General features: G+C 46.7%; 1 protein-coding gene across 2 annotated transcripts; it reads left to right on the top strand.

Moving 5' to 3' along the window:
• Window positions 1-819: 819 nt before the first annotated feature.
• On the top strand, window positions 820-14467 carry LOC116317687 (calpain-1 catalytic subunit-like). 2 transcript variants are annotated; one of them, XM_031736540.2, is made up of 22 exons: window positions 820-935; window positions 1878-2118; window positions 2192-2261; window positions 5292-5410; window positions 5549-5682; window positions 5838-6006; window positions 6164-6247; window positions 10251-10336; window positions 10410-10484; window positions 10558-10718; window positions 11435-11604; window positions 11689-11700; window positions 11778-11989; window positions 12069-12108; window positions 12183-12248; window positions 12329-12386; window positions 12486-12550; window positions 12637-12705; window positions 12929-13007; window positions 13087-13200; window positions 13288-13346; window positions 14178-14467. In XM_031736540.2, exons 2-22 carry the CDS (start codon window positions 1879-1881, stop codon window positions 14202-14204), a joined length of 2109 nt encoding a protein of 702 aa, XP_031592400.1. In that variant the 5' UTR covers window positions 820-935; window position 1878; the 3' UTR covers window positions 14205-14467. The 2 variants fall into 2 exon arrangements, with proteins under 2 accessions (XP_031592400.1, XP_039469366.1); XM_039613432.1 differs by lacking the exon at window positions 820-935 and adding an exon at window positions 1221-1299.
• The last annotated feature ends 98 nt before the right edge of the window (window positions 14468-14565 follow it).

Below are 14565 nucleotides of genomic sequence, written 5' to 3'. Positions count from 1 at the left end.
ACAAACAAAAACATCCGAGTCAGGAAGTGTGAGCTTATCTTAGGTCAAAATTTATGTCATTATCAGATGCAGCTGTGCAGCGTAAAGACAGAATAACTCCAGCTTTGTGTCTTTTTCCATCCTGGCTGAAGTACAGGACAAACTGTGCTCCTTTTCAGCTCAATACGAAACGCGTAATATTTTCTCTGAATGCGGGACCATTCCGTCTTTTTACGGAACGATTGGCAACTCTACTAACTAACCTTATGAATAAAATAAAGTTCACTATCAGTAACATCACAGCACCCGCCCAGCTGTATAGAAACTCTGTCATGCTAGCTAGTACGCAGTACTAGTTATTGTAACTGACTGTAAAAAGTCAGCACAAGGAAAATAAACTACCCCTAAACTTGGTTTATATCTGACCCAGATAGACTGCAGGTCATAACTTCTTACCTGAAGTTCAGTTCACCTGACACGCGGACCGGTGGCCGCCTCGGGTCTCTCCTCCTCCTGCCTCCCCTTCCCTCATCCACCTGCTGTCTACACCACTTGCTAATGTTACTGAATCTGTGGAAGCTCCGCCATAGCCACCACCAAACAACTGAGTTATTTTTACACACCGGCCAGCATCTGGCCAATCCACCACCTCTCATTGTTTATACCGTTACCAAAATAAATAAAAAATCATCGGCCCATAAAAACGAAAAATCACCATCGATGGCCAGTTCAGCTATGGCATCAGCTGAGTGCAAAACAATCAGCCACTTCCTGTTAGAATGACTGATCACGTGACACACACACACACACACACACACACACACACACGGTGACGTAGCCCCGCCCCTCCCCCCGGGCGGGGCGCGGTCCTGCAGCTCAGCATCCTCTGCAGCATCCAGGACTCGGTGCAGACCACATCCCGGAGCAGGACACGGAGGAGCTCCACACGGGTACAGGTGAGCCTGGACTTGGGACCGAACCGGGCTGAGCCGGTCCCTGTCGGTCCCTCTGTTTTTTCCGTTTCCGGTTTGATCAGCTGATTTCTCCGTTTTTGCGCTGATTCAAGCAAACTCTGATTACATCACCGCGTCGCTGGACCAATCAGAAGCCTCAGCAGTGCGTGTAAATTCAGACAGGAACAAGAACAAAATCAGCTGTTTACCGTTAATGACGTCACTGCTCCTGTCACGAACGGCAGAAATATTATCACGCTATCACAATTAACGGGGTTGATGCAGAAAGTCCTCAGCCCAAAGGCACGACGGGAAAACGTGTTCCTCAGCTGAGTTGGGACACCAGCTGATTCTGCAGCTCACACAGGTGAGGACACACCTGAGGACACACCTGTGTGAGCTCTGTCGTCCTTACATGATGTTTGTGGTGTTCTATCACAGGGTACTGAGTGATTGATTGATTTTTGTCTGAAACAAGAGCAGGTGTGCTGATGATCCTGCCTGAGTGCTGAGTGGGCTCCTGCTGTGAAGCTTCAGTTCAGTCGAGTCAGTTTCATATGTTTTATTTATACGTGATCAGTTGCCTCAAAGTGCTTTGTACTGTAAGGTAAAGACAATAATACAGAGAAAACCCCAACAGTCATATGACCCCCTTTGAGCAAGCACTTTGGCGACAGTGGGAAGGAAAAACTCCCTTTTGACAGGAAGAAACCTCCAGCAGAACCAGGCTCAGGGAGGGGCGGGGCCATCTTCAAACTGTAGGAGAGGGAAACATGAAGTCATTACCTGATGAACGTCACCTGGGGTTTGTTTACTGGGGTCAGTAGAAAAATGTCAGCACCAGTTTTTAGTTTTACTTCCTGCCAGACAGAACTCAGGTACAAACCTGCTTTACTCTGCTCTGATTGGCTGCTCGGCTCAGAGTTCTGATGTGTTCTGGCTCAGGATGTTTACAGGCGTGTCCGAGCAGATCCAGATGGACCGGGCCCGAGCTGCGGGTCTGGGGTCGGTCCAGCAGGCCGTGCGCTACCTTAACCAGGACTTCGAGGCCCTGAGGCAGGACTGCCTGCAGAACAGAACCCTGTTTGAGGACCCGATGTTCCCCGCAGAACCCGGCTCACTCGGCTTCAAGGAGCTCGCCCCATTCACGGCCAAAACCAGAGGAGTAGAGTGGAAGAGGCCAACGGTGAGCCTTCACACACACACAGACACACACACACACACTTACTTATTCACTCATACCTGATTGGCTGTTCCAGGAGCTGACACGAAACCCTCAGTTCATTGTGGGTGGAGCCACCAGGACCGACATCTGTCAGGGCGCTCTGGGTAAGTCGTGTGACCTCTCACACGTTATCTGTCCAGGTTTAACATACTGCTAGTTATCGGGCGGTTATTAAGCAGTTGTCAGAGAAGTTATCCGACAGTCATTGAGGCAGTTATCAGGTAGTTATTGGTGCAATAATTGCTGCAGTTATCGGGCAGTTGTATGCAGCTGTGGCTGAATGAACTTTAGTATCAGCGCTGGAATAAAAACTTAGCATCAAACCCAAAATCAGCTGCAGACTCGCTGACTCTGTCCTGACCCACCAGCTTGGATTATGACTTTTTGTTTGCTTTGACGCCATCACAGAGACGCTTATCTGCAAACATCCTTATTTTCATTGCCAGAGCTCCCAGTGTGCACTGGGACAGGCTCAACCGGTCTGGTATGCAGTGTGAGTCGGCGGTTGGAACTTTCCAGTAAATCAGGTGACACCCAGGGACAAAGTCACCTGCAGCTTTCTAAGAATCACACACACAGATTCCTGAGCTCTGATGCTCCTGCAGGAGGAGCAGGAGCATCAGTCCTGCCCCTCCTGCTCCTCTAGCACCTTCACTTGAACTCCAGGAAACTGTTTAGCACCGCAGAACCTTGTGGGCCTCTTGTTTAGGTGGTTCTCGATGCTGGTTGGTTAACCACACTGACCTGTGCGTGTGTGGTTTGTTGTTCATGAACAAGCCAGTTATCCTGAAACTCTGTGTTTCTGCTTTGAACAAACGTTATTCAGCACATGCAGCACTTCTGCAGTCATGTGATACAGGCTCCGCCTCTTTCATGCAAAAGTGCTGGTGGTTAGACCAATGAACTCCAGGCTGATTGATCCAGCTGATCATATGATCGTATTACAGTTACAGTTGTGTTACACTCCTCTGTCTCTTCAGTCAGCTGAGGCAATCATAACTCTGCATCTGTGAAAACAGGAAGTAAACCAGGCCCTCACAAACACGCAAACACCAGCATGTGTGTATGAGTCAACAGACTGGTCTCTGTGTGTCACACACACACACACACCCACACACAAAATGAGTCAGCTGGGTGGAGTCCTGTGTGTGTGTGTGTGTGTGTGTGTGTGTGTGTTGGATTGGACAGGAATGATCGGTATGAACCCTCCACCCCTGGCCGCTGGTGGGAGGAGCTCAGGCTGTTTTTCGATGCTTTGGCTCCGCCTGCTGGAGGCAGTGAAGCACTTTATTATAACAGGGGACTGAGACTGAGTGATCAATAACAACTAAACAGTAATAATGGATCAATAGCAAAAACAATCAGCATTAACGTTCCACTTGGCTGCTTTATTGATCCCTAAAAGCAACTTAAAGAGATAAACAGGAAGTGGACAAAATACCAGAAACACTTGCAGGGCTACGAGCCGGCTCTGGCGATCCTCAGTCTTTATTTCAGTTTTGAGATTGTTTACTTCCTGTCATGTGACCGCTGTTTACCAGCTGTGGCTGTGTAACTTGTCCTTGTGTGGATCCATTTTGGTTCAGTTCTAATGTTTTTGTCTAAAGTCAAAACTTTTAGCATTTCCAGCTCCACGCGAGCTGGCAGCCTGTTTCAGCGGCGCCTACTCAGCACTGAGTTTTACTCTTTTTAATTTGTGTGTTTCACTTTCTTCTGGTTTGCTTGTTTGCTTGTAAACACAATGGAGGAAACGACTTTTTGGGGGACAACTCAGGGACAATAAAGGATATTTCTATTCCATTCTTTTTATGTTTTTATTTTAATTCAGAATTCCCGATGTTTTTAGTTTTAGTTACCATGGTTACCCTGTTCCACTTCTGCCGGGCAGCAACGGTTCACAGGCCGTCTTCATCATTCAACAACCAGGCGCTCACCCTCAGTCTCACCTGCCTCTACAGAGTGTGTGTGTGTGTGTGTGTGTGTGTGTGTGTGTGTGATCTGTCACTTCTCTGTCCCAATCGTGTCCTCCAGCGGAACACCTAAAAGCTCCGATTTAAGTCAGACAACCATCCTGAAACATGCGGCGCTCAAACATAACGTGAATGTCATGATAACGATGATTCAGATTCAATGGACTGAAGCTAAGAATCACTCTTACTGATCTCTGAGGTCGGGTCGATCATCCACTCAGACTTTCCTGAAACACAGGCAGGTGTACCACCTGTGGTCGGCTCTGAGTTCTCTTTTTCTCGCTCGTTGTGGACTCGCTCAGGACCCATATTATATTTCTGTATGGACATACTGCAAATCAATTTCCCGTTGGGGACAATAAAGTTACCACCACTGACCATTGAATTTGATGAATATATTTCCTCAAGTAGAATTTGATGTTACGGGATGTACTTGAAAGCAGCACTCTGACCTGTATTGATCTGTGAACACTAAGCTGCTAATGGTTCCGGCTAATGGACGGGCGTCCAATGTACTGTTAGGACTTAGCTTAGCATTAGAGTCCCGAGAGACCATCAGAAGAATGTCGACAAACACTTCCCAAACTCATCATCATCATCACTATTATCATCATCATCGTCACCAATGTTCCCTCTAAGCTGCGCACGTGCGCAATTGCCCACTGCTGGCACGGTCTCTGCGCACAGGAAATCTGCCTTGCGCACACAAAAAAAAATCTAACCTGAATTGAAATTAAAATGAAAACTTTAACAATTCTGTTTTGCAGTGTTAGTCAGTGACTGGCTGCTCCTGTATGGGATTAGAACGATGCCACCTTATCCTGTAGTCCAGCCAAAAACCCAAAAAACTACAGCTCCCAATAAGGAGCCGGCTCGCGTCCGTCACTTCAAAGAGGCGGCTCTAAGAGCCGTTTCGTTCGCGACCGACACATCACTATCATCCTGATCTGATCTGAGCTCAGCGCTCCCAGCAGCTTTTTACCTGATTAAAGGTGAGGTAACCACAGACCGCCTGCAGAGGGCGCTGCCTCTCCATTCAGGTTCGTCCAATCAGACCAGATTAAAAAGAATAAGCAGAGACTGCAGCTTCACTTCATTCAGGCTGAAGTAACTTGTAAAAGAGGCTCAGGTGTGCACCTGTCTCACCTGTGTGTGCTCCTGCAGGTGACTGCTGGCTGCTGGCTGCGATTGGCTCGCTGACGCTGAACGAGCAGCTGCTGCATCGCGTTGTTCCTCACGGTCAGAGCTTCAGCCACCAATACGCCGGTATCTTCCACTTTCAGGTGAGACTTTCTGCACCGAGGCCACGCCCATTCACCTGTAAAACGTGTTTTGTGGACATGGTTTGAGTGTGGCTGGTGGTTGATGCTGGATGAGGACACACCTGTCACAGGTGACTGATTCTCCTTCTTCCTCTGCAGTTCTGGCAGTTTGGGCAGTGGGTGGACGTGGTGATCGACGACCGGCTGCCAGTCAAAGATGGCGAGCTGCTGTTCGTCCACTCGGCCGAAGGCACCGAGTTCTGGAGCGCCCTGCTGGAGAAGGCCTACGCCAAGTAAGACCCGCCCACCTACAAACAGATGTTCATGTTTCTAGGTGTTTGTTTGTGGTTTCAGGTGCCGATCTCCAGCCTCGCCGGTGTCACCGCGATCCTGCACAGCATCTGCGGGTGAACTTTGTGTTTACTGCGTGTCTCTTGTTGTTTCTCAGGTTGAATGGGTCATACGAGGCGCTGTCCGGCGGCAGCACCACTGAGGGCTTCGAGGACTTTACGGGAGGCGTGTCAGAGATGTACGAGCTGAAGAAGGCGCCCAAAGATCTTCATCGCATCATCAGCAAAGCGCTAGAGAGAGGCTCGCTGCTCGGCTGCTCCATCGACGTCAGTCATGTCTCCGTAGAGTCAAACACACAAAATGACTTTCAGCAAATTAGTGCACTTCAGGAAGTGATGTCACAGGTTTTTCAGGTGTAATTATATGTGATGATGTGAAAACAGAGCGCTTGTCCACACTGATCAAACGACCTTCTGTCTTCAGATCACCAACAGCTTCGACATGGAGGCGGTCACCTTTAAGAAGCTGGTCAAAGGCCACGCCTACTCTGTGACAGGCCTCAGACAGGTGAGCTCAGCTGCAAGGTAAAAGTAACAAACCGTTACCCAAGATTAATGTCAGCTCACCTCCAGTGTCAGTGCTCTGAAATCCCACGTTCCCTGAAGACAGCAAGTTTAACACCAGAGTGTGATTTTTAACCACGTTACTGTTTAAGAAATAAACTGTGAAACGTTGGATGTAATAAAAAGGATCTAAATTAAAAGTCATGCAAAATGAATATTTATTTCTTTTATTTGTCAGAAGGTTCAGTAACACGTGACTGGCTTCATGGTTCAGGTGTTTTGCGGTTAAAGGGCTAAATTTGTTGGTGGATTTAAAAAAAAAAAAAAAAAAAAAAGCTCAAATAAATCCAAAGTGTGTTTGAGTGGATCACTTCAGCAGCAGACGGTTCCAGATCACGAAATGATTGTAGGTCTGTTGCTTTAACAGCTCTAGTGATGAAATCCAGTGAAAAGCTCATAAGGAAGCAGATTCTGCAGCTTGTTGTGGGGGTGTTGATGTGGTCACTCTATTAAATTTCCTGATGGGGCCAAAGCTCATGCTCGGCTCCTTTTTACTGACTTTTCTTCAGTGTTTATACCATCCAGCCACATCTCGCAGCTGATAAACTTCCAGTTTAAACTGGATTTTAATCTTGTTGGTTGGATTTTAGATGTTTTAACTAACAAAGCTCTGTGTGTCAGCTGGTTCTCTACTATATTAAATTCCGGATAATATACAAACTTCTTCTGCTCACCTTCAAGGCCATTCATAACCTCGCACCTCCTTACCTTTCTGACCTGTTAAGCACCATCTCTTCTGCCTGCTCACTTCGATCTTCTTGTTCTATCCAGCTTTCTGTGCCTTCCTTTCGCCTCAGCACCATGGGAAGGGTTAGCGTTAGGGAGCAGAGCAGCTAAAAGCTGCTCTGCTCGCAGGCGGTGGAACTCTTTGCCCCCAGATATGAGAAACATTGGTTCTCCCCCAGTTTAAATCCCAACTAAAAACCCATCTGTTCAAATCTGCATATTCACTGTGAACCCACTGTTTGTTAATTTTATCTCGTGCTTTTGTTTTATTTACTTTACTTTACTTTTACTTTACTTTATTTATTAAGCACATTTAATAACAACAAATGTTGGCCAAAGTGCTGTACAAAGATTTAAAAAATAATAATTACACAGTAATAAATAACATCAATCAAAAATACCTGGTAAGAGATAACTAGGTGGATAGATAGGTAACTCTCATGCGGTGTTGAGAGCCAGTGAGAATAAATGTGTTTTAAGATGGGATTTGAAAAGATTGATGGACGGGGCCTTTCTAATGTGAAGAGGTAAATCATTCCACATTTTCGGCACCACAACTGCAAACGCCCGGTCACCTCTGTGAACCAGTCTCGACTTAGACGTGGCCAAGAGCAAGAGATCGCTTGATCTTAGAGCTCTAGGGGGCATATAAGGCTGCAGTAAGTCAGACAGATATTCTGGAGCCTGTCCATTCAGCGCTTTATAAGTCATCAACAAAATTTTGTATTTAATTCTGAAGCGGATTGGGAGCCAGTGAAGTGAGGCGAGCACCGGGGAAATATGCTCGTGTCTCTTTGAATGTGTCAGGAAACGAGCTGCAGTATTCTGGACCAGCTGGAGCCGCGCTAGACAAGACTGGCTAACACCTATGTATAAAGAATTACAGTAGTCCAGCTGAGATAAGATAAAGCATGAATTGCCCATTCCAGGTTTTTAAAAGATAAAAATAATCTCACCTTGGATAAGAGCCTCAATTTAAAAAAGGACTCCTGTACAGCAGAGTTAATCTGTTTTTCAAAGGTAAACTTACTATCCAGTATAACCCCCAAATTTTTTGCATGCGGTTTAACAAAAGGTGCTAAACTGCGCAGGTCAAGATCTGGGGTACGAGAATTGCAGCTTGGTCCAAAGATGATCACTTCAGTTTTTCCTTGTTAAAATTAAGAAAATTTGAGGCCATCCAGGTCTTAACTTCGTCGAGACTCTAAAAGATTCTAGCGAAGCGGAGGTGTTACTCTTTAGCCGGAGATATATCTGAGTGTCTTCGGCATAAGAATGAAAACAGATGTTATATTTCCTGAAAATTAAGCCTAGCGGCAACATATAGATAGAGAACAGAATTGGGCCTAATATGTATCCCTGTGGAACACCGCAAGTAAAGGGAGCTGAAGAAGAGATAGTCCTATCGGAGAGGTATGACCTGAACCAGTCCAATGGTGTGCCTTTGACGCCGCAGTGCTCCAGTCGGGAGATCAAGATGCCGTGATCATTAGTATCAAAGGCAGCGGTCAAGTCTAAGAGTACAAGCACAGCCGAGTCACCTGAGTCAGTGGCTAATAAAAGATCGTTAAGAACTTTTCAGAGTGCAGTTTCGGTAATGTGAAAGGCTTTAAAGCCCGACTGAAACCTCTCTAGGATATTGTGACTATTTAGAAAGGATCTAATATTTTTGTCAGAAAGGGGAGCTTAGAGATAGGTCTAAAATTTGCAAGGACAGAGGAGTCAAGGTTAGGTTTCTTGAGTACAGGCTGCACGACAGCATGTTTAAAACATGCTGGCACCACTCCAGAACTAAGACTGCTATTAAAAATCGTTAAAATGTCAGAACCGACAACGTTAACAATCTTTTTTAAGAAACGTGTTGGCTCAAGATCAATAGGGCAAGATGATGTCTTTATACCATTACAAAGTTCTTCTACATGATTGAAACATACAGGCTCAAACTGGTCAAAGGCAGTAGAGCAGGTGAATTTCATAGAAGCGTCATGGGAGGGCAAGGAAGTCGTAGAGCGAAGTAGTTCTATCTTGTTAATGAAAAACTGCAGAAATCTTTCGCAGGTTTCTGTGGAGCTATTTATGAGAACAGCAGGAGAAATATTCAGGGCCAAGTCAATAGTTGAGAAAAGAAGCTGGGGGTTGTTGGAGTTGTTCTCAATTATATTAGCAAAAAACTTAGCAGGACATTGTAAAAGCAGAAAAATCTATCTATACAGACTGTCTCTCAGCACCAGGAAAGACACTTGCAACCCATTTTTTTTCCACTTACGTTCAGCCTTCCTACACTGTCGTCTGGCTGAGCGAGTGGCCTCATTTATCCATGGTCTGATTGTATTTTCAGTCTCATAGTTTTAAACGGGGCAATCTCATCAAGAATAGTTTTACATTTATCATAAAAGTTTGGAGCCATCTCCTCGGTGCCGTTGCCAAGGGAGGGTGTCAGTAGTTTTTTAAAAGCAATAGAGAATTGTTCTGTTGCAGTTGGTTTAAAAACGCGACAGCAGCGTTTTGGAATGGTAGATTTAAAATGGCAGTGAGATAAAAGTATGTCAAACACAAGAGGACAGTGGTCAGAAAAAACTGCGTCACATATTTCCAGGTTGGAGATTGGTAGTCTCAAAGACAGCACAAGATCCAACGTGTGGCCCTGTTTATTGTTCTTCATTGTGTCATTCTTCTGTTATGTGTTTTTATCTATTGTACAATGTCCTTGGGTGTCTTGAAAATAATTAAATATTAAATAAAATGTATTATTATTATTATTAATATCATCATTATTATTATTATTATTATCATACACTAATGGCTGTTGTAGTACACAGGCTAAAAGGCATTCCATTAATTTTTGGGCTCTATCTGATAGATACAGTGAAGAGTGACAGAAAGCAGAGAGAGGGCAAAGGACCACGGCTCGGATTCGAACCCGGGCCGGTCGCCCGCTCATCCCAGTGAGCCAAACTGGGGCCCAAAATGATGACCCTTTTTTATAAAGTTTTATTGAATCAGTTTTAGACCAAGAGACATCGAGTGTCTTTCATACCTGCTGGTATTGTCATGGTTAATAACACCAAACCATATGTGTTGTTGACGTCAGCACTGCACGCTGCACTTTGCAAATCAGTTTCACATTGGGGACAATATAGTTAGCATTGACCATTGTTTCTCAGATGAACCGCTCAGTTTTAGATTTCCTCGTTTGATCTCAGGTGTTTGTCCTCCTGTAGGTGGAGTACCGGCGCCAGCGCGAGCTGCTGATCCGGATCAGGAACCCCTGGGGTCAGGTGGAGTGGACCGGAGCATGGAGCGATAAGTGAGCAGTTTGTTAGACTCGACTGAGTTGGGGGAGGGGAGCACGGAGAGTTTAACGTTTGTTGGTGTTTCAGCTCCTCGGAGTGGAACGCCATTGACTCGGCAGAGAAAGACGAGATGCTGTGTAAGATGGAGGACGGGGAGTTCTGGTATGTTTGCTCTGTGATGATGACTGTGGCGTCTTTAAAGGACAAAGATGTTCAAACGACTGTCGCTGTGCAGGATGTCCTTCCAGGAGTTCCTGCGTCAGTTCTCCCGGCTGGAGATCTGCAATCTGACTCCAGACGCTCTGAGCCAGGACTCCACCAGCTTCTGGAACACCGCCACGTACGAGGGCAGCTGGAGGAGAGGGAGCACCGCCGGGGGCTGCAGGAACCACCCCAGTGAGGACGGAGGGGGCAGATACACCTCTTTTATACCAAGATGGTGGCTCAGCACCATGTTGGGGAAAAAGAGGTCTGAGTATGTCGCAGGGATTGTCTGGCTTGTGTGTGACGGGGGCTCCGTGTGAAGAGTGTATGAGCATGCGTGTAGCCGCGGCACCTGACAGCAGAGCGGAATGAAGTTGGGTTTTGGAGTTGACAGAGACGGCAGCGTTGTAACCGGCTGCAGCCTTTGCAGTGTGTATTAAAATGTGCAGTATCCCCCCCCAAATCTCCTGACCATGGTCAGGGGACCGACGTCAAGGAAAGGTTAACAATTAGTTAGTCCAGGTGAGCCCAGGTGGCTCTGACTGTTGGCGTACCTTCAGGGTGGCGTGTTAGTGAGCAGGCCTGGACCCGACACAGTTTAAGTCAGTCCATCAGATTTTTACTGAGTCCCCAATCAGCATGAAGGTTTTTGTGCATCTTTATAATCTGGCGGCCAAATTTTAGAATTTCTCAAACGATTAGCGCTGCTCGGTGCGTTGATCACTGATGAGCAGATGCTACATGATGATCTTCAGGGGCTCAGCTGAACTTCTGACCTGATGTAAGTGTCTAAAGTGAGACGCGGAGGACCCAGCATAGAGCCCGCGCTAAACCTCACAGTCAGGAACACCTGATACCTGTGTGCGCCTTCTTAGTTATAACTACATACCCATGATGCTCTCCTGCAGACACCTTCTGGATCAACCCTCAGTATAAAATCTCCCTGCTAGAGGAGGACGATGACCCCGAAGATGAAGAAGCTGCCTGCAGTTTCTTGGTGGCGCTGATGCAAAAAGACCGCCGCCGCTACCGCCGCCAAGGCCAGGACATGCACACCATTGGCTTTGCCATCTATGAGGTCAGAGGTCATAAAGGTGTGATGTTGTTATCACGCTGTATTTCTGCTGTTGGTGACGTTTCCTCTGTTTGTTCTCGTTCACAGATCCCTGAACAGGTGAGTTGCTCCAGTCTGTTTCACTTTTCCGGGTTTTTTTAACTCACCAACGGCAGCGGCGTTGGTCTGTCCCCCAGCACCGAGGCTGTCCCAGCGTTCACATGAAGAAGGACTTCTTCCTGCGTCAGTCATCTTGCGCTCGCTCCGAGACCTTCATCAATCTGCGAGAGGTGAGCGGCAGGTTCCGCCTGCCGCCCGGCGAGTACCTAATTGTCCCATCGACCTTTGAACCCTCGAAGGAGGCGGACTTTGTCCTGCGGGTATTCACAGAGAAGCAGTCTGAGAGCCAGTGAGTTCACCACGATCTATCTAGACACCTTTACTTTTCAAAATAAAAGACCTCTCAGTGACAGTGTGTGACTCTGCAGGGAGATGGACGACGGCGTGGTGGCGAACTTTGACGAAGAGGTAAACAGACCGAACTGGCTGCTTTATGACTTTGTGTCTTTCGCCTTTGACCTTCCTGCTCTTCTTCTCTGCAGGAGGAAGTGTCAGAGAGCGACATCGATGACTCCTTCAGGTCCATGTTCGCTCAGCTGTCTGGAGACGTGAGTTCATTTATTAAAACATTCTTGGACTGAACATGCAGAAACAGCGAGGACGTTCACTTCCTGTTTCCTCCCTGTAGGACATGGAGATCTCAGTGCGGGAGCTCAGGACCATCCTCAACAGAGTCGTGTCCAAACGTGAGTCTTCCTCACCTCAGTCTTCCTCAATCAGATGGAGGCTTCTGATTGGTCAGAGAGGTTGGCTCTGATGTGGTTGTGATCTGGTCTGGTTTGCAGACAGAGACCTGCAGACTGACGGCTTCAGCATGGAGTCCTGCAGAGCCATGGTCAGCCTCATGGACGTATCCTGGCCACTCAGCAAGTAGGACAGGTAAAGCTTGATGACTCATGTCTGAAATAAGACGTGTTGGCCTTGACTCGATCTCAGAAAGATGGCAGCGCTCGCCTCGGGCTGCTGGAGTTTCAGATCCTCTGGAACAAGATCAGGAAGTGGCTGGTGAGTGTGAACACCTGAAGCTCACAGGTCCAAGGTACCGAGTTCATTTCAAACATAAAAACTTTATCTGTCATGAGACGGAGCACCGAGTCGCGTGTCCCTTCGTTCGCTGGTCCGGTCCTGGTTTTGTGGGTTTTAAATGTTTAAGTAACAAAATCTTCAGTCCGATTGCTGATCAATCCGATCGAGCCCTGCGATGACGAGTTTGGTTTCATGTTTTCAGGGAATCTTCAGAGAGTTTGATCTGGATAAATCCGGCTGCATGAACTCCTACGAGATGCGTCTGGCGCTGGAAAATGGCGGTAACTCGTGCTTAGTGTTGCATTGTTACTGAGCGCGCTCTGTTGGATTAAACTGACCTGAGATCTGTCGCGTCCACAGGCTTCAAACTGAACAACAAGCTGCATCAGATGCTGGTGGCTCGATACGCCGACAATGAGATCATCGACTTTGACAACTTCACCTGCTGCCTCGTCAAACTGGAGGCCATGTTCCGTAGGTTGATCATGTGACTGCGAGAACACGCACAATAAACGTTTTAACGTTTTATTTGTCTTGAGCTGTTCCATGTGTGTTTGTCAGGAACCTTCCAGCACCTGGACACAGACGGGACGGGCACGGTGGAGATGAACCTCATCGAGGTAAACCGTCTCTGAGCTCCACAAAACAAACACTGAGCTTAGACGAGCTCGAGTATCAGACCCATGTTAGTTTCATATGAGCTGAAGCAGGTCTTTGATGTGTTTCATACGCTGATATGTTGCCTGTAAGCATCAGTGTCCATCAGGCCTGTGATGAAAATCATGTTTTGGATCATTTTTCTGTGTAAATACTGTTTTCGTATTTATGGACCCGTTGTTCCATACGTGGAGTATCTTCCATCTTCAGCGTACAGTCTTTGTTTGTGGATTTGGATCATTTTACAGGAAACTTTAGTCTCACCTCCGGCTCTGTTTGGGAACGAGGAGTCGCAGAAACGTGTTTAAGTGCCCCTCCTGCCTCCAGGCTACATTTTATTTATTGTTTTCATAATAACAAATTTATTCTCCTGCGTAAACCACATTACTGTGGACTCGATCTTTTCGTTGTTTGAGGAGCCGTGCATAAAGGATGCTTTGACTCAGTCAGATCTCTTGTAAGCCGATGATTTACGGTTCACGTTTTGGCTGAGCCTCAGCGCCAGAGCATAACTCACACTCACTCACATCAAAGCACAAACCTGACGACTGATAAATCCATCTCTGAAAAATGACGCCATCATCTGCACACTGACTGGGTTTATACTCAGAGATTTGCACGTAATCAGTCATTTTGGTGATGCTCCCCACCTGATCCCGCCTCCTTCCTGCGAGTCACGAGGATTTAGGACATAAATATAAATGTGATTATTACAAAAAAATAAAAGAAAGAGTGAATAATCTGTCACATCAAACATTAATCTCACAGACTGTCAACGTGTCTTCTCTCCTCAGTGGCTCTGTATGAGCATGTGCGGCTGAGTCACCTGAGCGTCAGAGCGCCCCCTCCAGGAAGAACCATTCCATCACAGCTCTACTGCACTGAACTACACTAAAGTACTGCTACAGTAAAGCATGCAGCAGAAAGATATTAATCAGAGTACTCTGCGGCCTTATTCATATACTGCATGATCACACACACAGGTATTGTAGCCACACCTGTACAGGTAGTAGTTTCTATAATCACTGGTCTTCCAGCTGTTGCAGATGTTGAATGGACTCTGGGAGAAAAATAAAGTTATTGATCAGCATCGTTGTGTCAGTTTCTCTGAGCTTCGCCTCGTTTCCTGCGTGAGGAGCTGCTGATGCTCCTCTTCCTCTTTCCTGACCTGAAGCTTTATCA

This window comes from Oreochromis aureus, linkage group 6, assembly GCF_013358895.1.
Source record: "Oreochromis aureus strain Israel breed Guangdong linkage group 6, ZZ_aureus, whole genome shotgun sequence".
NCBI lineage: Eukaryota > Metazoa > Chordata > Actinopteri > Cichliformes > Cichlidae > Oreochromis > Oreochromis aureus.
This window is presented reverse-complemented; position numbering and strand designations above follow the sequence as displayed.